The 23,719-nt window shown below is 43.4% G+C and overlaps 1 protein-coding gene across 1 annotated transcript in view; it reads left to right on the forward strand.

Annotated features, from left to right (window-relative positions):
- antxr1a (ANTXR cell adhesion molecule 1a) overlaps positions 1 to 15,253 on the forward strand; it is a 56,611-nt gene extending 41,358 nt beyond the window's left edge. The window contains exons 17-18 of the mRNA XM_072682442.1: positions 2,414 to 2,494; positions 11,142 to 15,253. Of these exons, the coding sequence (XP_072538543.1) occupies positions 2,414 to 2,494; positions 11,142 to 11,498 (438 nt within the window). The 3' untranslated portion in view covers positions 11,499 to 15,253. The remainder of the gene's footprint in view (positions 1 to 2,413; positions 2,495 to 11,141) is intronic.
- The last annotated feature ends 8,466 nt before the right edge of the window (positions 15,254 to 23,719 follow it).

The following is a 23,719-nucleotide window of genomic DNA, read 5'->3' on the forward strand; positions in this document are numbered from 1 at the left end:
ATCTACTGCAGTTTCTATGGGGGAAACTGTAGATTTCACTCGAGCCGCATGATGGTGTTTGGATTTCTAGATTTCCACAACACACATTATCCAGCATTTGGCCTTTGTTCTATCCTTGGCCCTGTAAGTGTTTGAGCCATGTGTCAACACATCATGCACAGTCTGCTCACAGGTCATGGCAACTAGCGTAAATATTATGGATCAGATGTTTGATTTAGTGGAGTTGAAGTATGTGGGCAGGCCACTATGGACAGACTGTGGTCAGCCCATATGAGGTGCCTACTAGTAATTGTATAAAGACATGGGTCTGCTGGTAACCAGCTCAGCTGAAGGCCATATGTACTGAGTGTTTTCCCTAACCAAGCACTTCATCATAGCCGATTCAGTTGCTACAGCTTTCTGTCTCACAACCTAAGCTGAACATGTGGCATTGGAGAACCAAGCAAAGAGGTAGCCCTGGGTATGGAGCTGCATATGCATGCTGCCAGCTGGTGGGGGTCTGTAAAAGAGAGCAGATACATGTTGTTCCGAGCTCAGAGCAGAGCCAACGCTTCAATGTTTGGTGTCCCAGTAGTTCTTTTGGTTTTGCACTAGGGCTATGAGGCTAACGTGCCGGCTGAACAGTTCAGCTGATGACCAGCTAGGGTAGACCAGCTCTTGACCAGCATAGTGTAGGTTTTCTTTTAAGCTTGATGGACTAGCTGTCCAGCCAACATGCTAATGTGGGGCTCACATGGGTGAAATGTGAGCTAGGTGGGTTCCAGTTAGCTTTAAATGGGGGTTTGTACGTGTGTTGTTACTGGGACACAGTTGGGCTTTCCAAATGGGCCCTATTGTTACATGTGCAGTGTACAACCCAGATAGGGCCCCTGTGTAACCTCTGCTGGTCCCATTATTGATCCTGGTGGGCATCCATATGTGGGGCCAACATGGACCCCATGGACAAAACTTTTTTGATACCCAGTTGGGCTACCCCCAACATGTTATCTAGGTGATCTACCACCAGTTTGGTCAAGCTTGTCATGTTGGTCATGACCACGCTGGTCAAGCAACTTGGTCATAGTGGTTAGTCAAGCTTGGCCAGGTTGGTCATGCAGGTAGATCAGGTAAACCATCATGCATTTCTCTACACACTGTCTCTACACATTGTTCTTCTGTAAACGTAGTTAACTTTTCAAGACCTCTTACCATCAGTCCAACAGTTTGGCAGCTCTTGCTGTAATGTTCACGTATGGCTGGCGTATTAAAACACTCTATAGTAGGCTGGAATTGCGTGCCAGTTCGTAGTGTTCGCTAATAAACTGGCTTGTAACTCTGCGTAAAAGCAGAACACAATGAAGCCTACATGCTAACGATCACCAACCTGATAGCCAAGCCTTGATTGAGTCCAAATGCGGCTCGGAGTCGCTGCCAGTTTGCTCAAGGGAAGGTCATAGGTTAGCATAGCTGCAGAATGACTAACCAAAGATGAATGTTGGCCCCTCAGAGAAGTGCCCAATTTACGCTAAATCTTCTTTTAACAATTGTTTTCTTTTTCAGTGGCAATGGTTGAAGTGCTAAATCAGCCAAAAAAAGAAATCAAGAAGTATAAACCGTTTTCTCCTCACCCCAAAATGCACTCAAGAAGCTACGACATGTTCAGTGTCTGCAGTCAGCTTCTTTCGTTTAGAACTGGAGAACTTGAGCTACAAGGCTAATGCAGCTAAAAACGTAATGGAAGCTTATGAGCATCAGGTAGCATTGTCACACAATTGACTTATAAGACCTCATTTGAGGCCTTCAGGTCAAGTTTTATTCCATCAGTTTGCCCACCTTGCCCCTTAATTACTATTGCTAAAATTGCACATTGACAAAAGTATTCGGACCCTTAGCTAAGACTGTTGAAATTTAGATCTGGGGGCCTCCCATTTCTCTTGCTCATCTTTGAGATACTTCTATACCTCGATTGGAGTCCACCTATGGTAAATTCAGCTGATTGGACATGATTTGGAAAGACACACATCTGTCTATACACAGTCATTGAGCAAAGCTCAAAGAGAGGATTGTGTGGAGAAATATATCTGGAAAAGGCTTCACTGAAAGTTTCCAAGAGCACAGTTCTTAAATGGAACAATCTGGAACACGGAGCTGGCCACCCCACCAAACTAACCAATCAGGGGAGCAGGGTCTTGGTAAGAGAGCTGACCAAGAACCCAATGGTCACTCTGGCTGAGAGAAACAAGATTCTCTGGTCTGATGAAACGGAAATTGAACGTTTTGGCCTCAATTCTAAGCATTATCTCCTGGAGAAAACCTACAGTGAAGCATGGTGGCGGCAGCATCCTGCTGTGCATTTCTGTTGGTCAGTTCATCATGAACAGTTTAATTACAATCTGATAATGTATGCTGTTTTGTTGTTGTTGTTGTTTTTCAGGGTAAACTGGATGCTCTCTGGGTGCTACTGAAAAAGGGCTATGACAGAGTGTCCATCATGAGACCTCAACCAGGAGACAAGGTGAGAAGCCAAACAAACTATGAGAAAACAGCAGATTTGAGCCTGACAGCAAGAAAGCCATATACTGACAAGGTTTTAATAGCTTGGACCTAATTTATGGACATGATTTCAGAAATATCAGCATTCTCTCTGATTAGCTCAAACATAAAAGTATATCAATCCAGATATTATACCTATTATAGCTACAGCCAAATGTTAAACATTCACAATCTCTGACCAACAGAGCACCATCAGCTGTGCAAACTCTCTCTACAGAAAGTTCACAAGCTCCTAAAAGTCTATTGCTGTAATTGTTCCTTCTTTTTCTTCCAATCCAACATGACAGACTGCTAAGCCTCCCTTTAAACCTGTCAGTCAAGACCGTGAAGACCTCTTTGCCAGGCCGGATGAGAGTTGAGGAATACAGCTACATGGCGCAGCCAGAAAGGAAATTAAAAGCAGGTTCCCCCTGACACAGGAACAAACACAGCCTGTTTAGCATAGATGCAGAGAAGACACATCTGAGGAATTATGTATGCACAGGGCAGATCCAGTGTATACGGTATACAGTAAAGAGTTTTGCTGCTCCGATACAGATAACAGTGAGGGGTTTGATATGTTGAGATATTAGCCTTATATATGAGATATTGGCCTTTGAAAAGCACATAATTAATGGTTAATGACTGCATGTTTAGGGTCCTTGCAATGACATTAGGGACAACATGAGTACTTTGTGTAATACTGATCGTAAGATGTCTTACCTTTTCAAAATCCTCACTATTGAGTTCTTCGAGTGATGCAATTTTTTGGTTTCATAAACAACCATTTGTATAAAAGAGGTGTATGTTAAATAACCATAAATAACCATACATAACTTGACCTATAATAATCTATGTGAACATGATCAACAGACTATCCACGAATATTAGTGCATAGAATCACATGGGCCAGCTCCTCAGCATGTCCTCAAAGACCTGCACTTATTCTCCCTCCCTCGTTCTTCAACCTTCCTCGACCCTTGGTTAAAAAAACAATGCCCAAAAGACTGAGAAAATGAGAAAGCCACCTGTTGCATGCCATTTCTCCCAGTCCAGGCAAACAAACTGCAGCGTGGAAATGCATTTACTGCTTCCCTACGCCAATGATAGCCATAATAAAGACATGGTTCTTTGGGGAGCTGTCATATTTTAGTTTTTTTGTAATGTAAAAGATACATTTTTCTACACTATTTAAATGTAATTACACGGTTTGTTTGGTAAGTCATTATTATTTAGGTTATATGAGCCAACTCATATATATGAGCTATTCTCCAAATTCAACACAAATATGGCACTTTTAATGACCTGTCTGCAGGACCTGACGTCTAGTTGAGTTGTCAGGCAGCTAGCTAGTTAATCACTCTGTTATTTGTCATATTTATAACTATAAGGTTTTGGCAGTCATGTGGTGGTAAGTTTGATTTTAGCATGAAATGACCAATGTGATATAATTAGCCAGCCAGGCCAGCTAACGTCTATGTAGTTAGATGTGATGGACTCACTAGTATTTGTACTTGGTCTCTGCCAGCACCACCAAATTCGGTTTAAAACATCATTTTTTCTTCTTTATCATAGCCAGTGCGTTCTGACTCAGCAGCCGGGGGGTTATACTGGACCGTAGTAGCTTTGGTTCGTTTCAGCGGCGAACAGAGCTGAGCTCCAGCACTGTAATGTCTCATTTCTCATATCTAATGAGCCGACTGTGGATGCAAATTTGACAACATGGTGGACAGTTTTGACTTCTATATCATATCTGTAGAATGTAAAGGAAAGGGCATCACACTGTCCATGTTTTCTCCATGTATACAGTCATTGCTGTGACCCAGTTATAGTCCACAAAAGTAGAATCGCAGATTAAATGTGTTCAAGTACTGTAAAGTCTATTGTCTATACTTCCCATCTTTGACAACGCAGTCAAACAGCGAATGAAAACAGCAAACACGCAAGTTCTGATACAGCTAGCTGAAGCAAAGCACTAGGGAGCGCTTTGTGCAGAGACTTGCCCTTTGAGCCACACTCTGAGGGTGTTGTCATTAATGGCGCAGAAAAGCTCCCCCACCCTCCTTCCCTCCAGAGAGCCAGTCCTCAACTTCATGTCCTGCTCTTTGCTCGAGCCCAGCTATGAGTCACATTTGGCTTCGATGCGGTTCAGCCAGCGCCGGTTCTCTGCTGCAAGGCGGCTCTACCAATATTTCCAAATTTTGCTTTCATAGCGTTTTAATGGATGCAATAGCCCAGTGCATCCCCTGGGCTTTGTTTAAAAACACAGACACGCTGTAATGAGGCATTACAGCCAGACTCTTTGTTTGGATCTTAGCTATAAAACATAGGAGCTGCACACTTTCTGTTATTATACAGTACAACATTACAAGTTCTACTCTCTGCATATTTCAGTCTAGAAAGCCAGGGTCAGAGTGCAGGGTCAGCCATGCTAAGGGGTTACGGCCTAGAAACCCACAACCCTGTGATACAAAAAACCAGCGCTCTGGCCACCGATCCACCACTGTCTCCCGATTGTACCGTAGCCCTAACGCTAGGAATTCTAGTTATTGCGAGTGTTTAACTAAACTATGCAGAATGAATGACATTGTTAATTACAGTGCAATTACATAATCAATTACATTTACATTCAATTACATCTCCCCTGCTGGAATGACTTTCGACATTCCACAGTGTTTCACGTTTCAGGTTTTTCGAGGTGGGATATCAAAAGTGAGGAAGCCATGGCCCTGTTCACACCTGTTGTTAATATGTGTATTGGGTAATCGATCACAGCCGTTTACACCTGTTGTTAATATGCGTATTGGGTGATTGATGACAGCCGTTCACACCAGCCACCTGGCATGCATCCCCTGTGTCTGTCCGCATGTGATCGAATTTCTCACATCATTTCCGCTGGAGGAGGGGCATGGCGCCAATTAATGCCACCACGCCCACAGCTTTTGGACAGTGGATGGTGCGGCTTTGTGGATATTACACATTTTTGGAGCTTGGCGCTTTGCCGTTTACGCTACAAGAATAATGCATCTCTGATATACACCTGTAGTTTGTGCCGGCCACTTATGATCAGATCACCCAGCACTCCTGATAATGCCAGGTGTGAACATGGCCTTCAACCTCTTTCTAATTCCTAGAGTAATGATTTTACGTAATTCTTCTCACAAACTTGCTCCCACTTACTGGAAATCAAAGCGTGATTAACCTGTGAGGCCTTTTGTCCAGTTTATGAACAGATTGACCGTCTTCCACAACCTGATTTGACTGTTTTCTCTGAGCTGTTTTATGATTTAAACTCATAAAGTCTAAAAACAGGACAACTTAACAATGGAGTATGACTACAATATCCACTGTTTAATGCCTGCCTGAATGTTAAAGCTCTAGAAAGCCTTTCGGGTTCCCCGCTGTTTATCGCCAATGAGGGTTAAAACCATAATCTTGGTCTGTAATGATTTGGGGGGCTGCAGGCTGGAGGCTGTAGCTGCAAAACATCCCACTGCTCCTCATAAATGTAGCATGTTTAATTGTAAAATTTAGACATTTGGTGGAGTGACCCTTGAAAGTATGAGCCAATGGAATGTGTATGTAGCAGAGGGGAAGCAGCTGTGAGCAGCGAAACGAGCTCACAGATGTGCTGTCAGGCATAGGTGTTGCTAGCTGGCATCTAGACGTCTGCAAATGCGGACAGCGCTCTAGATTTAAACAGTCCATTTCAGCACAGTCTGGGAAAACCATTACAAGCAGCCAAGTTTGAAATATGCACCTGGGCGGTGGGGGGTGTCTGGCCTCACTCAGAGCGCTGTGGTATGATTCAGTGGACGAGAATAATACCCACCCCCAAGTCAGTAACACTGACTTCCCCCACCTTCTCCATTTTCTCCTTTTTAATCGAGCAGTTGCCTTAAATTTTCCTTCCTGAAGCCCGGAGTGAGCACTGAACACCGAGACCCAGAGTCTGCAGTCTTGAGGAACCATAACTTTGGTTAGATGGGTATTGAGAAATTCCTCAGATTATCTAACAAATCATCCAGTCTGACCCAGTTTCTGAACATTAGTGTGCTTTGTGTGTAGCGGTGGTGTATCGTGGTTAGCATAGCAACTGCAGTCACACAGATTTTGGATTCAGTGAGTGGATCAATCTTCTACATTTACAAGAATAAAGCCTCTGGATAACACCCATCTGTGCTGTCGACTAGTAGGAGTAGGAGTACATTAAATGGACAGATGAATGGATGGATGGATGGATAGATACAGCACAGTGATACCATACAATAATTACAATAATAACAATAAATAGATTAAATGTAAAAAATCTGCCAGAGATGAAAGGCAGTGCAGTTATAAAGACAATACTGAATAAATATATGCACATTGTCATGCTGTGTTAGGCCAGACCAAGATGGGATGAACACTCGCAGAGATGGTATCAAAGCAAGCAGATTTATTAACAGAACCAGATAAAGAAAGAGGGGCAAGTGAGGCAAAAGAGCAGCAAACACGTAATAACACGCCCTCCCCCAGGGTGATCCTGAGCTGCTGCCCACAGGCCCAATATTACGTGTTTGCTGCTCTTTTGCTTAATTGCTTGCCTCACTTGCCCCTGTTTCTTTATCTGGTTCTGTTAATAAATCTGCTTGCTTTGATACCATCTCTGCGAGTGTTCATCCCATCTTGGTCTGGCCTAACACAACGAGGGCCTGACACATATATTGGTATTAAAGTAAAGTGTCAGTGGTGTCCAGGAGTTCAGATGTACAGGACGTACAGTAAAGTGTTAATAGTGCAGATAAATAAACCTATGATTAAACATAAGAGACTCAGTCCTCATCCGTCCTCCTCCCTCCTCCGGCCCCTGAGCTCCTATGGTCCATAATGATGGTAAATTGTGAAAGTGAATTTGTTCTCTTGTTTTTTAATATATTTTTATGATCTTCTTACAAAAAAGCATTAAACGTGTTTAAATATTACAAAAAACTTTCAGAAATCTCATGTTTACAGTCTGAAGAAGGTTCCTTAGATCATTTGAAAGTAACAGGGTTCAGTTTCAGCGTAGAAATAGCAAATCCACAAGATGTAGTTCACAAGAACACTAACGCTTTCCTTAAAATGTATTTTTTAATAAATTAATTGACTTTGAATCTATGACTTGCAAAGTGTATCATATCACCACTAAGAATAAGGACAAAAGAATGAGAGAACCAGTCTTTCCTCTTCCCACGATCTTCAAGAAATCCAGATGGTGCGCTTCATGTGGATCATGTGGAAAATTCCAGTTGTTTCATGGGGGTGAATGGGTTTAGGTTATCATAAGAGGCTTGACACAACGTCTTTATCTATACTGAATGACTCATGACAAATTATACTATATGTCCAAATATTTGTGGACACCCCATCTATCCAGAACTCTTGAGTAGATAAACATGACCCTACTGGCCCCATGCTGCCTAATGCTAGGCGTTGGCTAAAGTGGGGAGTATAAAGCCCCCCAGCATTGAGCTGTGGAGCAGTGGAAGAACAGTGTTCTCTGGAATGATGGATGGTTGGTGCTCCATCCAGTACTTTTGGGATGAGTTAGGGAGTGGTGATCGTCCAACATCCTGCCCTCACTACCACTCATGTCGCTGAATGCAATCAGAAATCCTCATAGCAGTGCTCCAAAAAGTCTGAAAACAGCCTTCCTTGGACTTCTTACACTGCTAGCAGTGTAGCTAACTGTTAAAAATGAAAAGTTAAAAGGTAAAGTTACCTGAGAGCTTAAAATTCTGGGTTCTCAAACCTTTGCATGGTGCTATTGGTCCTTTACCAATTTCAAATTTAATATAATAGGGATGTCCTGATCAGGGTTTTTCACCCCTCTCCCAGATCCAAGTCTGGCTGATATCTACCTGACCATTCTGCTCCCAGAATTCTGCAGTCTGATCACTTAGCCTGGGTGCATTAGCATTAGCCTCCTTCTCGGTTCTGAATGCACCATTCAGAGCTGGTTTACACCCAAAGAAAGGAACGTGGTTCTCTCGCTGGTAGAACAGAGCATTTCCACCATAGTTTGGTTTCTAACCAGGCCGAATTCCAGAGTAAAGACGGGACGGGAGGAATGTTAGATCTTCCCAAATGCAGATAATGGAATAAAATGTGTGTCGTTGCTCAACTTCAACCAAACTGGGTGGTTTAAAAAAGTGTAGATGCTCCTCTTCCCCGAACTTTCCGCTCCACCTTAAATAACGCAGCAGTTCCGCTCTGCTGTTGAAATCTACACCCTGTAACTGTGGCACTATTTAAGGTGGAATTAGAGTTAGCATTAGAAGCCAACATTAGCTTTAGTTTTGGAAGCTCTGTTTGGTTTTTCTCACTGAAATAATGTCACAGATGAACTCTATCTGGGGTAGTTTTAGACAAAAATGACCAGTTCGACCACAGCAGCTGAAGACCATGTCTATTAATGGCGCCTAGCGGACTATAGCAAACCTAAGGTGATGCCTGATCCATTAAAAATGCCTGGATTGGCCCCTTTTTTCCGAGTCGCTGGATCCGATCGGGACGTCCCGATTACAAAACAAAAATAAATAAATCCCTAATCTTGTTTAAAAAGCTGAGCTGACTGGCCCCTCTATTCATTTAACTGCTCACAGTAATAGGAATTCTGACTGCCGTGCCATGTGTATAGCTATGTGGCTCCATTCGGTTGACGTGGTTTGGTTAGAGACATTCGGGAACACATGCGTAGAGGTGAAGGTTTCCTCAGGGTTCACAGATGAGGAAATAAGCAAAGCACAGAGGAAAAAGAGTGAGAGGGAGGAGGACAGTGGACATATGCCTCAGTATTATGTAACTGTGGAAATGCAGGACAGTGGAATTTAGATTTAAGAAACAGCATTGACGGAAACTGAGCGTGAGAGAGTGTGCGTCTGTGTGTGTGAGAAAAGGCTTGGCTCAACAGTCGGAAAGTAGAACAGAGTCTAAAAAGAAAGAAAGAAAGCCTTTGTTGGTTCCTCAGCTTCACTGAAGGCCAGATCTAACTGTAACAATAGCTAAGAGAATCAAGGTCTAGGACATAGTGTGGAAAGAATGATCTGATCGCTTGTCCAGTGGGTGCTGTTTATCTTTTTCGAGAAGAAAGGCCTTATTGACTAACATTCTGCATCATAAGCATTTCTAGCTGAGCTGAGTTTTGGGATTTAGAACATAATCTAAGTGTTTAAAGTGGGGGTTTGGCCGTAAATCAAACGTTACTGACCAGTCAGTAAAGTCTGCTTCTTCAGTTTTGTGCTGGAGGTGTGAGGCTAATGTTGCTAGCACAAAACTGAACATGTATAGCCATTCGTTAGCATCTTCCAACCACACTGAGTTGTTTTAAAGGGAAAACCCTCTAAAGGTTCTGCATAATTAAATGGTTAAGACATGAGCAAAGTTATTCAGAGTGGTTTGGTGAGAAAGGGTTCATTGTGGAACTATGTAGCAACTGAGAATTGCTCACAGTGGAGGTGAGGTTTCTCCTCAAAGAAAATGACCACATTGTTTTGCCATCATTTTAAGAAGGCTAAAATTATTGGCCTAAAATGTTTTGTTTTTCCTGCCCTTTTTCCTGCCCATCTACGTCCCTTTTAATGAATGCATTCGCCTACTTTAAGCTGCACCCATTGCTGACACAGATGTACAAATGCATACACACAGCTTAAATAGTCCCTGTAGTAGAAGAAGTACTGCCAATAGGAGCAGTTAATAAACATGACCCTATTGGCACCATGCTGAGGGGTATAACGCCCCCCAGCAGCATTAAGTGTGGAACAGTGGAAGAACTGTGTTCTCCGGAATGATGGTTGGAGCTCCATCCAGTACTTTTAGGATGAGATGGGGAGTTGGAGATGATGAGGTGAGGTGGTGATCAACCTCCAACCTCCTGACCTCACTAATGCTCTCAAATCTAGTAGAAAGCCTTCTTCCCACCACAGCAGAGGCGGTTACTACTCTTGATTTTTCGGAAGAAACAACGAATGAACAGGTGTCCCTATACTTTTGTCCATATAGTGTACCATGCTGTCCTTCCTTGACCCACCACTAATGCATCTAAACAAGCCAGTTAAGAGAATCTACCATGGAACAGAATAGTAGAGTAGATGTTGGGATGTTCCTCTCCTGCAGAAGTTTCCAGTAGAAGCTGTGGAGTAATGAAACTCAACAGGCCTTGAGATGCAATCTGGCCATAAACTTCATTAGCTGAGAGGAAGCAGGGCTCTGTAATTTTCCTCAAGTGTTTCGAGAAAACAGCAAGCCCTCTCTTCCTCTCACTATCAATAAAACCATGTTTGGGTCTGGCTTTTACAGCTTCCTCGCTATGATCCTCCTCTGCAGGAGGTAACGGCTCCATCCCGTTCCACCCCACAGCCTGGACCTAGTGTGGACTGTCTGCACTTGTAAAGCTCGCTGTGTTGTATGTGGGCTGTATCTGCTGAAATTGTCAGCGTGATCATGACTGAACTGCATGTAGAAGAGACATTTTTATTTTTATTTTTACTGCCAGGACCGAGCTGCTGTCCAGTAATGACGTAACAAAGCGCTATAACATGTTAGTTTTAATCAGTGGTTGCTATGGTAATGACGTGCTATTGATTCCTCATCTAATTCTCTCCTTCCAGGGTCGTTGTATGAACTTCACCCGCATCAAGTCCAGCCCCCCGCCTCGTTACCCCACCTACAACCACTCCACCCCCATCTACACACCCCAAGAAGGCTGCAGCCCTCCTCCACCCCAGAGCCAGCTACCCCCTACACCACGCGCTCCCCCATCCTCTCCTCCTCCTCTTTCCATCACTCCATCCCCGCCTATCACCCCTCCTCCCTCATACTCCCCACCCCCTGCCTGGTCTCCTCCCACCTCGACTCTTTTTTTCGCTCCGGCCTCGCCCACAGGCTCTCTGCCCCCTCCTCCTCAGGCTCCACCTCCAGTCAGAGCTCCACCCCCTGACCGCCCACCCCCGCGCCCCTCTCTCTAGGGCCGAGGCTCTGATTGAAGAACGAGAGGAACGAAGGGAACGATGAAAACCTGTCCGAGAAGCTCAGGAAAGCAGATACCTGAGGGCAGGAAGTTAGCAAGAGACTCAGTTTCCCGTATCTTCGTTCTCTTGTTTGCAGAACCACAAGGTTCTCTAACTGTGTGGCCTTTGACAGTCAAATAAAACTCTTCATTGCCTGGACCCACCGGAGGGAACAAAGCGTCCGCTCTCTTGAAAAACTCAAGGAAATGGAGTACAGCTCTAAAACCACAGGCACTACCCTCAGCAACATGACAGACGACACTGAACAAACCAGTCAAACCTTCACAGCTTCCAGCTTAACAGCGCACTCTCACAAACGGATCACTACCGCTCTCCCGCAGCGACCACATGGACATCGGTTTGAAGCCACTTGCTTGGAAATGAACTCATTGAGGACATTGAGAACATTGAGAAATCTTGAGATAACGGTGGTTGCAGGGAAGTACACTGATCCATGGAAGTCTACAAATGCAGATTTCCTTGAGCTTCAGAATTTGACCAAAAAAGCCTGAGATGGGACTACAAAGAAAGGCCCATGTGAGATATGTATTGAGTGGGCAGAGTTGCAATATACGCACATTTCCTTTCTTCTGAATTTACCAACATATGCACCAAACTGTGCATTTTAGGACGTTTGGTGATCAATCGATAGGGATGGCCTACGCCAGTGTGCAATGAGGTAAACGTAGTAGGCGATGTCGGAGTGTTGTACTTTATTATTTTCGGACATAAGTTACCTTCGTAACATAATTGCAAAGCAGAATCTAGAGTAATCTGACCAAATGAAAACATCCGCTTTTTAAAATGCTGTGTTTACAAGCCGATCAACGGCATTAGGTGCCTCATAGCAAAGGGAACATACATGGCTGCCATGCTGCAGCATAAATGTAGCCATTGGTGATGATGATATCAACTATCCATGGTAGTATTTTGAACATACCCAGATGTTTCAGGGAAAATCAGCCTGGAAGTTCAGCTGCAAGTTCCAACTTCAACTTTATCCCACACTCTTGAAAATAAAGGTGCTACATAGGGTTCTTTTAGGCGATACCATAGAAGAACCATTTTTGGTTCCATAAAAAAAAAAAAAAAACATTTTGTAAAAGATGTGTGTGTGAAGACCTGGAAAGGTGACCATGCACAGGTTCCTTGGACTATCAATGCAAAAATACATCTCACACCTTAATTTGCACAAATTGCACAAGGTGTACGATTACCTATTTTTCACATACTTTTATACATACGTTATGTATAAATATATGTATCTCTTTCTTTTTTTCATTTGATATCAGATAAGAGATCTTTTCTTTTATGTTTTCTTAGCCGCAGGTTGAGGATTGTGGTTTAAGCTAGAAGTTTCTAAGGCAAGTTGCTTCCACACTTGGGACGTTCAGTAATTACATTAGAAACTGATTCATTTTTAAAGTATTCTGAAGAAATGGATGCAGAGGTTTTTCTATGGCATCACTCAAACAATCCTTTGTAGCAGAGTTAAGTGTGTTAAGAGTACTGCTGTGGGTGACTGCGGAAGTCAGAAAGAAGTCGAAGGGACGTTCTGCCGACTGGTGCAGTACTGCTGCACTAAAAAACATGGAATATCCAGTTTTCCATCATCCATCATCTTCATCAGTTCCGATCACGGAAGGCCAGTGTCTAGCCCACTTTGGCGGTATTCCTGCTCAAGTACTCCTGGATCTACCCATTGATGAACTGTCAGTGGCTGTGCTTGAGCATCCAAAATCACCAACCTGTGCCGGACACCAGACCTTCATGAGCAGAACTGAGGAACCCTGGTCTGCGGTGTAAACACAGCATTAGTCATTCGCTTGTGCAATAGTGCTCTCTGTGAAAGGTCTTGGGTGAGCATTCTGTATTGGAGTTTTGAAGAGACACTGTCTGTTAGAGAAATTGGAGAAATGGGAGCTGGGGCTCCATCCACACTTGCACCTGCACTTTTGCCCAGAAATAGTAGTGGTAATTCCACAGGAAGGGGTGAAGTGTGAGTGCAATGCCGGTACAAAGTTGGCTCAGCAATTTACCAGTACAATTCCTGGGAAGTTACCAGGAGGCTCATGTTTGAACAGAAGCCAATACATTACCGGGGAAAAACACTGACGTCCAGATCACTGCCGGGAAACCCGGGAGACCATTTAGCACATTTCATGAAGAGGCCCTTCATGCTAAAGACGTCACTTCTTGTTTATTGAGACTTGGGCAATTCATGTAAATACCATTTAAAGACTATCAAACCATTACCAGTGAAGAGATCCCACTAATGTCCCAGGTTTTGAGTGGGAAAGGGGGTTTCGAAAAACTGGTCAGACCTGGAAAGGTGACCATGCACAGGTTCCTTGGACTATCAATGCAAAAATACATCTCACACCTTACTTTGCACAATCCACAATTGTTAAAGGTGTACGATTACCTATTTTTCACATACTTTTATACATACGTTATGTATAAATATATGTATCTCTTTCTTTTTTTGACTTGATACCAGATAAGAGATCTTTTCTTTTGCGTTTTCTTAGCTGTCAGGTTGAGGATTGTGTTTTAAGCTAGAAGCTCGGTGCTGGAGCGGTACGTTTCTAAGGGAAGTTACTTCCACACTTGGGACGTTCAGTAGATTACATTTAGATTACATTTAGATGCTCAGATCTTTATAAGCCCTAGCATATCGTCTCGTTATGTCTTCAGAACACTAGGGATATCATGGTTTGGTTCACACCTGGTTGGTTGGGACGTAACGGCTGGTACGAGTTCGGTACAATGGGAAAAACCAAACCAACAACCCCCCGAAAGGGATAAAACTAGCCTAGATTTCTGTTCATTATTTCAGACAGACAGTCGTGCAAGGTAAAGCTTGTTCCACCTATCACTGCATAGCGCCCTCTTGAGGTAGCCAGGGCAGCCTGTAGTGTGTAAACGTTAGCATGCTCAGTGTTGCAGCGTTTCCTCACACACACCCACAGACTCTCTGATATGGTTGACACAGCCTAGTAGATATAGTTGAAACACCGTCCTCATCTGATCCGCCATGATGTTAGGAAATGGGAAAAGGTCTGTCGTTTGGGAATGTCGCTAAAAAAAGGAGTAAAAAGGAGGGGGCGGGAGAGTCAACTAAACTACCATAACCATATCAACACTATTAAATTCACTACAATTCCCACAATACCATGCAAATCCAAACTTTCCTTCACTAACGAATTACAGCTTAAGGTTTGCAGGTGGAACTTGCGCTTGTTAAAATTTTTACACCAATATTTCCAGGGTTGTGACGTCCGTACTGCGATGCTTTGGTACTAATACTCGTACCGCTACACCGTAACGGAGCACTGACCAAGAATAACCGCAAGAGACGATTATGAGTAGCTGTTTATTTGCCAACAAAAACGCGCTCTGGCCAAGGACTAAAAATACGCCAGAAGTGTTTGTTTGTTTGTTTGTTTTTTTCTCTGAACCTGTTGTATATAAATCACATCACAATTTGACATAATGTGTAATCCTTTCTTCTTGTTTTTTTTTGTTGTTTTTTTCAGCATATTCCACTCCTAAGTTATTACGGTAATGCTCGTTTGTTTTTTTGCTAAGTGATGGTTTGTAGGGAATCATGGACTGGTCAACGTTGGAAGCAGATTCGGACAGCAGGAATCTTTTGGTACTTTGCTTTTTTACTTGTGTTTTGCATCACTCACTAAAATAGTGGTCAATAAGACTTGTGTCGTCTTTTTCTTCGCGTGGACGTTCAGCAAGGACGTGCTGTGAGTTCCTGCTGCAGGTTATAGAGTAAAAAAGCTGGAGTGGACTGGAGGATGGGATTGAGGAGAGAGGTTAGGATGGGAAATGGGAATGAGCTTCTAATCTTTAGCTTTGCAGAGACACAAACACTGACAACGTATCAACAGGTCAGTCATGTGACCTGTTCTAGGATTGTTGGTACATCTCAAGGATGGAAAAATCGGACTCATCAGTCGACTCTGTTGACATTTTTCTCCATTGTGATTTTAATTTTCAACACATTGTGGATTTTGACAAATGTAATTGGACAATCAGTCAATTTCACAATTTCAAAACTGATTTGACCAGTAATTAAGATACTGTTTATTTATCCTTTTATTATTAACATTTTACATATCTTCCTGCCTTCCAAATGTTTCCCACCAGAGGAAGTGACATCACTGGCTGTGCAGGTTACATGTTTTGCGGAAATGTGTTAACTATTTAGCTTAACTATTTTCAAAGCTCTTATCCTACACAAATATCTTGGATATTTTGGATTTCGATATCTTATCTAAATGAAATTGGCTTGCCCTACCTTAATGCACCTGAAGTGTACACTGTGTAGCTGTAGTATCCACAACATACAGAAACCCGATCAGCTCAGCATGGACAGATACTCAGCTTTATGGACTTATTGAGGCATAGAAACCCCAGATCGGTACAACGCTAGGGTCCAAACAGGGTCCAGATTCAAATACACAAAGCTGGTGAGTGTTTATGCAGAGACCGCGGATGTATCTGATTCCAAAGAAGTATAAATATGAGATCTCACTCATGCACAGCCAAAGATAACTCAAAAAAAAAGCCCATGTTAGAGAAAGAATAAGAATTGGGTACGTTTTTACGGGATTTTACCTCACCTACCTTGAGCTGAAGAGGGAGATTCTCTTCCTTGCAGCTTCTGTGAACATTTGGCCTGTATTTGTTTATTGTCAGAGAAGGCAGAATCGTGACCTGGGCTCCTGTGGTGCATCTGAAAGCCTCCAAGAAGCTGTTTGTGTTTAAAACTGATTGAATTTGGGGGATGTTTTCTGCAGCTGGTACTGGTTCATTCTGCTTCCCAACAGAAGCTCAGCATAAAAGTTTGATTCATTACAAAGTAAAGTCAAAACAATAGTTTATTGATTCTGTGGAGAACCATTTAACCAGACAAGGAACCATATAGAACCCTTGCCTTTACTAAACCCTTGAAGAACTCGAGAAATTTGGGCTGGAGTTCTGGGGGGCTTCGAGCTGATGGCACCCGAAGCCAGGCCCCCCTTTGCTGGGCAGAGGATGCATCAAATTGGACCATTGGTAGGAGCAGGGGCGGCGGAGGGGTCACGACTTTTCGTCATGAGAAGGAAAGGGGAGAGGAGCAGCTATATAGCGAGTACTAATGAAGAGGAGGAGTTGGGGCGTGGTCCTTCTCCCAAACTTTTAGCTATTACAGAACTCTATTAGTTGGGGTGGCTCAGTGGTTAGCATGCTGGGTTATTCATCACAGGGCGGTGGGTTCAATACCCAGGATGCCATCTTGTAATTGCAAGACCCTTAACCCCCTGTGATCTGACCCTGTTTACTGGCAATAAAGGTACTTAAGCTTACTCCCAATGGTACTCCCAGAGGGCGGTGGCCTCCCACCCTGCGCACAGTCCTAAAAAACATCTATACCAGATTCATGATGTGTTTTTAAAGCACTGAATTGTTCACAGCTCTGCTCTTATAATGATGTATCCCTTCTGAAATGGTTAAATCCCCCAAAGCACAAACATATGTGGGGCCTCTGAGTGGCTCAGTGGTCAAATGCACTGCCACTACGGCCCACTATGCTTGCAAGTTCAAATCCCAAGCCATGCTGCTTTGCCCTCAGCAGTCAGAGAGAGCACAACTGGCTCAGGCATCTGTGCAGTGGAGCTAGGGACCCAGCATTTTCCTCCAAGCATGTAGGCTGCCTGGCCGTGCAGCATTGGACAGTTCAAAGAGAGGCAGTGTCTGGCTTTGTGTGTGGGCCCAATGTTTGGGACTCATTTAAAGAAGGTGTTGCCCTCGCCTCCAAATTCTCCACATCTCAATCTGAGCAAATATCTGTGGGATTTGCTGGAACAGCGACCCCACCTCATAGAGCTGGGCAATATGACGATATTTTATCGTATCGTGATAAATTTTGTTATGGTGATAGCAATATGCTTTTCTACGCATATGGAGGAGACTGCTAGTGCTTAATAAACACTGATCAGCTGCAGGCTTCATTACAGACAGTGTGATTAGACTGGGTTAATTAGGTGTTGAGTAAAAATCACTGTAATCAGTCTGGGAGAGGATCTGAATAGTAGTTCTGTACTGCGGAAAAAGTCGTAAATATTGTGATATTTACCGTATTTTTACCATATCGCCCAGCCCTACCATCTGTACTGCGAAAAAAGACGTAAATATTGTGATATTTACCGTATCTTTACCATATCGCCCAGCCCTACCATCTGTACTGCGAAAAAAGACGTAAATATATCGTGATATTTACCGTATCTTTACCATATCGCCCAGTCGTACAATCTATACTGCAAAAAAACGTAAATATTGTGATATTTACCGTATTTTTACCATATCGCCAGTCCTACCATATGTACCGCACAAAAGTCGTAAATATTGTGATATTTACCGTATTTTTTACCATATCGCCCGTCCTACCACCTCACGACTTGAAACGGTATATTATGCAGGTGGTCACAATGTTTTGGCTCATTGGTATGTATGCATGTATGAATATCTCAATGTGAAAGTGATTAAACAACATCTCTGCAACATTAGCACTGTAGCATTAACATTTTGCTCATTGGGCTCCCCTGTTGAGCTTGAACAGGCTCTACTTTGGACACCACGAGTGTATTTTCATCATATTTCCATCATCACTGATATGAAAAACAGCATAACCGAGAGAATTTTGGCTTGTAAAGTAAAACCATTTAAAAAAATCAATCAGATCCATTAGAATTTCTGTCATTAATTTCATTCAGGAGTGTAACGGTCTGCTGGTCAGAGCCTCCAGAACTTCCATTCTTGGATCTCACACCAAAACGGAGACTCACCAAGCCTTCCAAGATTGCAGCCAAGGCTTGTAGCACCTAGCGAGGGAAAACACAGTTACCTCATCCAGCTCACAGAGAGCCACACCTCACCCCCAAACCCCAGCCATGCGGCACGGCTGCTCAGTACTGCATCCAAAAGACACAAATCCAAGCCCCAACGAACCAGGACAAGCAAAAAACCCAAACACAGTCTATTTAGCAGCAGAGCGAGGAGGGCTCAGGTGAAGACTTCTCCAGCCTTGGTCACACTACCCAACATCAACGTTCTTGTGCTGCCAACTGCTTCAAGATGCACAGAGGAACAACTCTGGAGCCTGATGAAAGATAAACTGCAGTAATGACACCCTCAGAAACATCTAGCTACACCACCTCACCATCTATGCTACAACAGGTGTTCTAGACCAACCAGAGAGAGTGTGCTGACCGAGGCAGAACCAGTAAGCTGGAAACTCTGAATGCAGTGAAGCTTGTGGAGGCTTTTCAGCCCTAGGCGACATGTTTAAAAGCTCGCCCTCTAAAAGAGTTCCAGGTGATAGTGCAGTCGGATACAGCCGAAGAAAAGTACCGAGGAACCGTTCATCTGTTCTTTTCCAGCTAGAAGCAGAATTACGGAGAAGGGTCTGAATGCAGGGCCGCAGAGCTGCAGTGTCAGGCCAGTGGTTCGGAGAAGGGTGTGATTATTGATTATTGATTACTGTTCGGGAAGGGATCTCTTCATAATTTTATTACATTTCATGCAGTTTTATTCCTCCTCATGTGTTAAGGATAAATTCAAGGATGACTGAGAGCTTTTATGCTGATAATTATTGCAGGTATTAAGTTCTTAGGCCTGAAACTGCGGCTCTGCAGCCAGGTGTTATTGGTATTATATGAGTACTGGCATTTGCTGCTCATGGGCGCCGCCTGCAGTTGGGAAGTGGAACTCATGATTTGAGCTGAGAGAAACAGAACCGCCCGGAAAGAGAAAGAAGCATGTGGACTTTGGCGGCAGAGTAAAATGACTGGATTTATGATGATGATTATTATTATTATTATTGTTATTATTATTAATAATAATAAGACTACTAATAATACATTTAATATAGATATATTATCAATTTATTTATTTATTTATTACAAACAATTACTTTCCAAGTTATAGCAAATGCTGATAACTGTATAACTGTGTTTGTTATTTAGCAACAAAAACTAATAAGTATGCAACTAATAATTCTTACTGGTTAAAAATTTACCTAATAATATATATATATATTGATCTCTTTATATATTTTTTCTCTGTTGGCAACAGAAAAACAGATGTAATTACGCAATTAAATTAAATTTAATTTAATTTAATTTAATTAAAATCCCCCAAACAAGAGAAGAAAGACTCCTAGCTGCTACACAAAGTTTTTTCAGGACCTCGCGGGACCATTACAACATGTCTGGAAGTGCTCAGCGTCTTTAGGTAAACGTAAGAGACCAGTTGCAGGTAGCCTGAGCCTGAGCATCTTACTAGCACCTTCAGCGCTACGGCTAATGTTGATGATTTCCTCTGGATAGTGTTCTACAGCTCGGGCCACTGGTAGACCAGGAGACTTAGACATTTTCCAGTGGGGTTTATGGATATGCCATCCTTGCTAATTTTGGGACCAATCACTGGTAGACCTGAGCTCGACGGGCCACTGGTAGACCTGGGGACTTAGAAATGTTCCTGGGGGTTTATGGATATGCCACCCTCACTACTTTTTGGGACCAACCACTGGTAGACCTGAAGCCTAGGGGCCACTGGTAGACCTGGGGACTTAGAAATGTTCCTGGGGGTTTATGGCTATGCCACCCTCACTACTTTTTGGAACCAATCACTGGTAGACCTGAGCTCTACAGGCCACTGGCTGTTCTGCTCTGACAGTTACCATGGCAATGCAATAAACTACATTTTCCAGACCTCTTCTTCTGTGCTGACCTCAATTTTGAGTCGACCAGAAATGGAGACCTGTCTCGTTAACGCTTTTCGCCGCTGATGAACATAAATGTTGCTGTCGTCGACTGTCACTGTAATCAGGGTTTGTAAATGAATGACGGCTGAACCGAAACAAAGCAGAGCCCACAAGCGAGGAACAATGGCTGCTGAACCCCGTGAACTTTCAAAACTCTCCGGAGACTTCCACTGAGCTCCAGCTTGGCCACATAATGCGCCTTCTCCACCACAGTGTGGCGTGAGCCAAGTTCACGGTGGGTAGTGAACACCGGTGTTGATGGGAATGAAAATCCGCCGGCAGCTGGACAGATTTTCTTCTTCTGAATGCTGGGCTATCGGTTGGAATAGGAAGAATGTCGGCTGTCTCACTGCAGAGACACTTATTTGTGAAGTCAGGCTGGCTGGGAAAAGGCTTCTCTCAGCAGCTGTTTCAGTGAAGTCATCAACCAGTTCTAGGAGGCCGGTGGACAGTGCTCAAGCAGCGTATATATATATATATATATATATATATATATATATATATATATATATATATATATATGGCCCTCTTCCTCGTCTCACTTGTGTCATCTGAGCCAAGGGTGGTTATTCCCACTGTTAGGTCGGTGGTCATGATATTCTGAGATGACTGTGCATACAGTCAACCAACAGAAAGGTCATCGAGGTCTTGGAGAACAAGATTTTCCTAGACAGACAGCCTGCTATCAAAAGTAATCCCCTTTTAAAGGGCAATCAGAGAAACGCTGCCCCAGAAAAATAACAATCTTAATAGGCTAATTGAAACCACGCTCTTTCTTGGAAGGCAGTTCTCACTGCCAGCGTTCTCCAAAGTCTGTAAAAATTCAGGCTGCATCCACCATCAGCAAGGGAGGGAGGAAGACCCAGGGCCTCGGGGGGAGAAGTAAGCAGCTGGTGAAAAAACAACAGGCTGCAAGAAGCACTTTCCATCGTGATGATGCCCTTACTACCATCAAAGACATCAACATGGGACAGGAGACCCTCTGAAGCTGGAAATGATGGGGAGATTAGGCAATGCAGCCACCCTCACCCTCACCTCCACTCCACCGCCGTCCAGCTGCGCTGTTTTGCCTCAGGCACGTGGCTTTAGAGGCAGTGGTCCAGAGATTGAGCAACCGCTTTAGAAGATGTAGAAGGAGATGAGAGTTCCTGAAGGAAGGGCTCCAAGCAGGTGAAATCCTGCACATGTTACTATATTATTAGTGAAATACACTATATATGGACATAAGTATTCGGACACCTGCTCATTCATAGTTTCCTCTGAAATCACAGGTACTGAAAAAAACTTATCCTGCTTTTGTTGGAGTTACTGTCTCTACTGTCCAGGGAAGAAGGCTTTCTACTAGAGTTTAGAGCACTGATGTGAGGATTTGATTGCATTCAGCGACAAGAGCGTTGGTGAGGTCATGATTTTTAGATGATCACCACCACACCTCATCCTTAACTCCCAACTTATCCCAAAGTATTGGATTGAGCACCAACCATCATTCCAGAGAACACTGAAGTTCCACTGCTCCGCAGCTCAATGCTGGGGGTCTTTATACCCCTCTAGCCCACGCCTGGCATTAGGAGTTCATGTTTATTATACTCTTTGCTCCAGAGAGTCCTATTCTATGGGCAGTACTTCTCTACAGGGACTAGACAAGCTGTGTGTGTATCTCTGTCAGTAATGGATGGAAATTAAAAAAAGCAGAATGCCTTAATTAGAAATGGTGTCCACAAACATTTGGACACCCAAATAAAGAAAATGATCTAAATCTCACAAATTTAACTGCAGGAAATCAAATCCTCGATCCTCGACGTCCCTTAGGAATCTGAACTTGATTTTTTTTTCCTGAGCTGCTGCCTAAGAAGGATTGCCACACACACACACACACACACACACACTGTGTGTCAGACTGTCAAACCCGTCTGATACACTGAGCCCTCCTTAATTCACATTTTCAGAAACAGGAAACCTACTGTTCTTATCATTGGCCTGTTCCAAACACTGAAGGACTGCCAGTCGACACGCAGCCCAAATGAGGCTTAAACCTCAAGCCCTGAAAGCCCTGTAATTAAGAGACGTTCCACTGTCAGATTCCTCCTACAAAATCAAACATACACCATTTTCCCATTTCTCTAAATGTCTTAAAATGAGCTGAAAATATATGTATTTAATAGTTTATGTTGGTATGTGTATAAATATAACGTAGGTGGTTTTGATTGGGGTGGAAAATGCCCAGATACACTTTTACACACCTATTTACAACCCTGTTATTCTGCCAAAAAAATAAACAATACACACAAAAATGACCAGTGTTAATCGGCTGGTTTTACGTAAATCAGCATAAAATCTCACTGGACTTGCTAGCAAGCGGTTATCAAGCTGAAGGAATTGTAGCCAGTTAGCTTTTAGCCTCACCCCGTCTCGCTTCCCAGGGTTTGTCTTTCTCACATTTTACCAGAGAAAAAAAAATAAGCCAGAGTTTTTCCTTCTGTTTTTAAAGGAGGGGACACTGAAGAGCTCGGCTATTTTGACCATTCCCGTGAGATGATGTTAAAGACAGCTGGTCTTTTCTTACAGGGGATAGCCATACTCCTCTGAACCCCCCTAAGATGATCTTCTCAGAAGATGCCGTGGAAGCCCTCTTTAGCAATGGGATACTGTTATGGACTTTTCTGTTGACACAAACTCTCCCTCAAGCCAGGGACCCTCTTATTACCCCGTCATGGCAGCAGTGGACGAAGGTTCAGATGACATTACTGTGCTTTTTATTAATCAGTTTTTTTTCAATAGTTTAAACAAAATAAACTGTAAAAGGTATTTTATTGGCTCTGGTTATCTTACAATGCAGTGTTTAAACTGACAGGGGGTGGGGGGCTAGGGGGCAGACTAACAGGCCATTTCATCTCTGACCTCACCAACCTCATCAATATTCAATGTGTGAACCACTAGCTTTGATAAAAGTAGAGTCACGGCAGAGTCGTAACTCATAACACATGAAATAAACCGCATTAGGCTTCTACGTGTAGCGAACACCCCTGTTTACAAAGTAACATCCAGAGGGTCGCTGCTTTGAATCCCGGTCATGCTGCAAGCCATCGGCAGCCGGGGCCAGAGAGAGCACAATTGGCCGGCCTTGCTTATCCCAGATTGCTAGCCTCATCACTCCAGTGCAACGCTGGCCGACACTGGCATCTGCTGGACGATGCTTCAGAGCCGGGTACACACGTGTCGCCACCATCCACGTGTCGAGAGCATTGCATGTGATAGGGGGTGAATATGTACGGGTTGGGTAATTGGACTGAATTGCTTAGAACTATTGTTGTGTAGCACTTTAAGGGAAAAGGGATTGTCAAGGTATGCCAAGGAC

Source organism: Salminus brasiliensis, chromosome 6 (assembly GCF_030463535.1).
Source record: "Salminus brasiliensis chromosome 6, fSalBra1.hap2, whole genome shotgun sequence".
Taxonomy (NCBI): domain Eukaryota; kingdom Metazoa; phylum Chordata; class Actinopteri; order Characiformes; family Bryconidae; genus Salminus; species Salminus brasiliensis.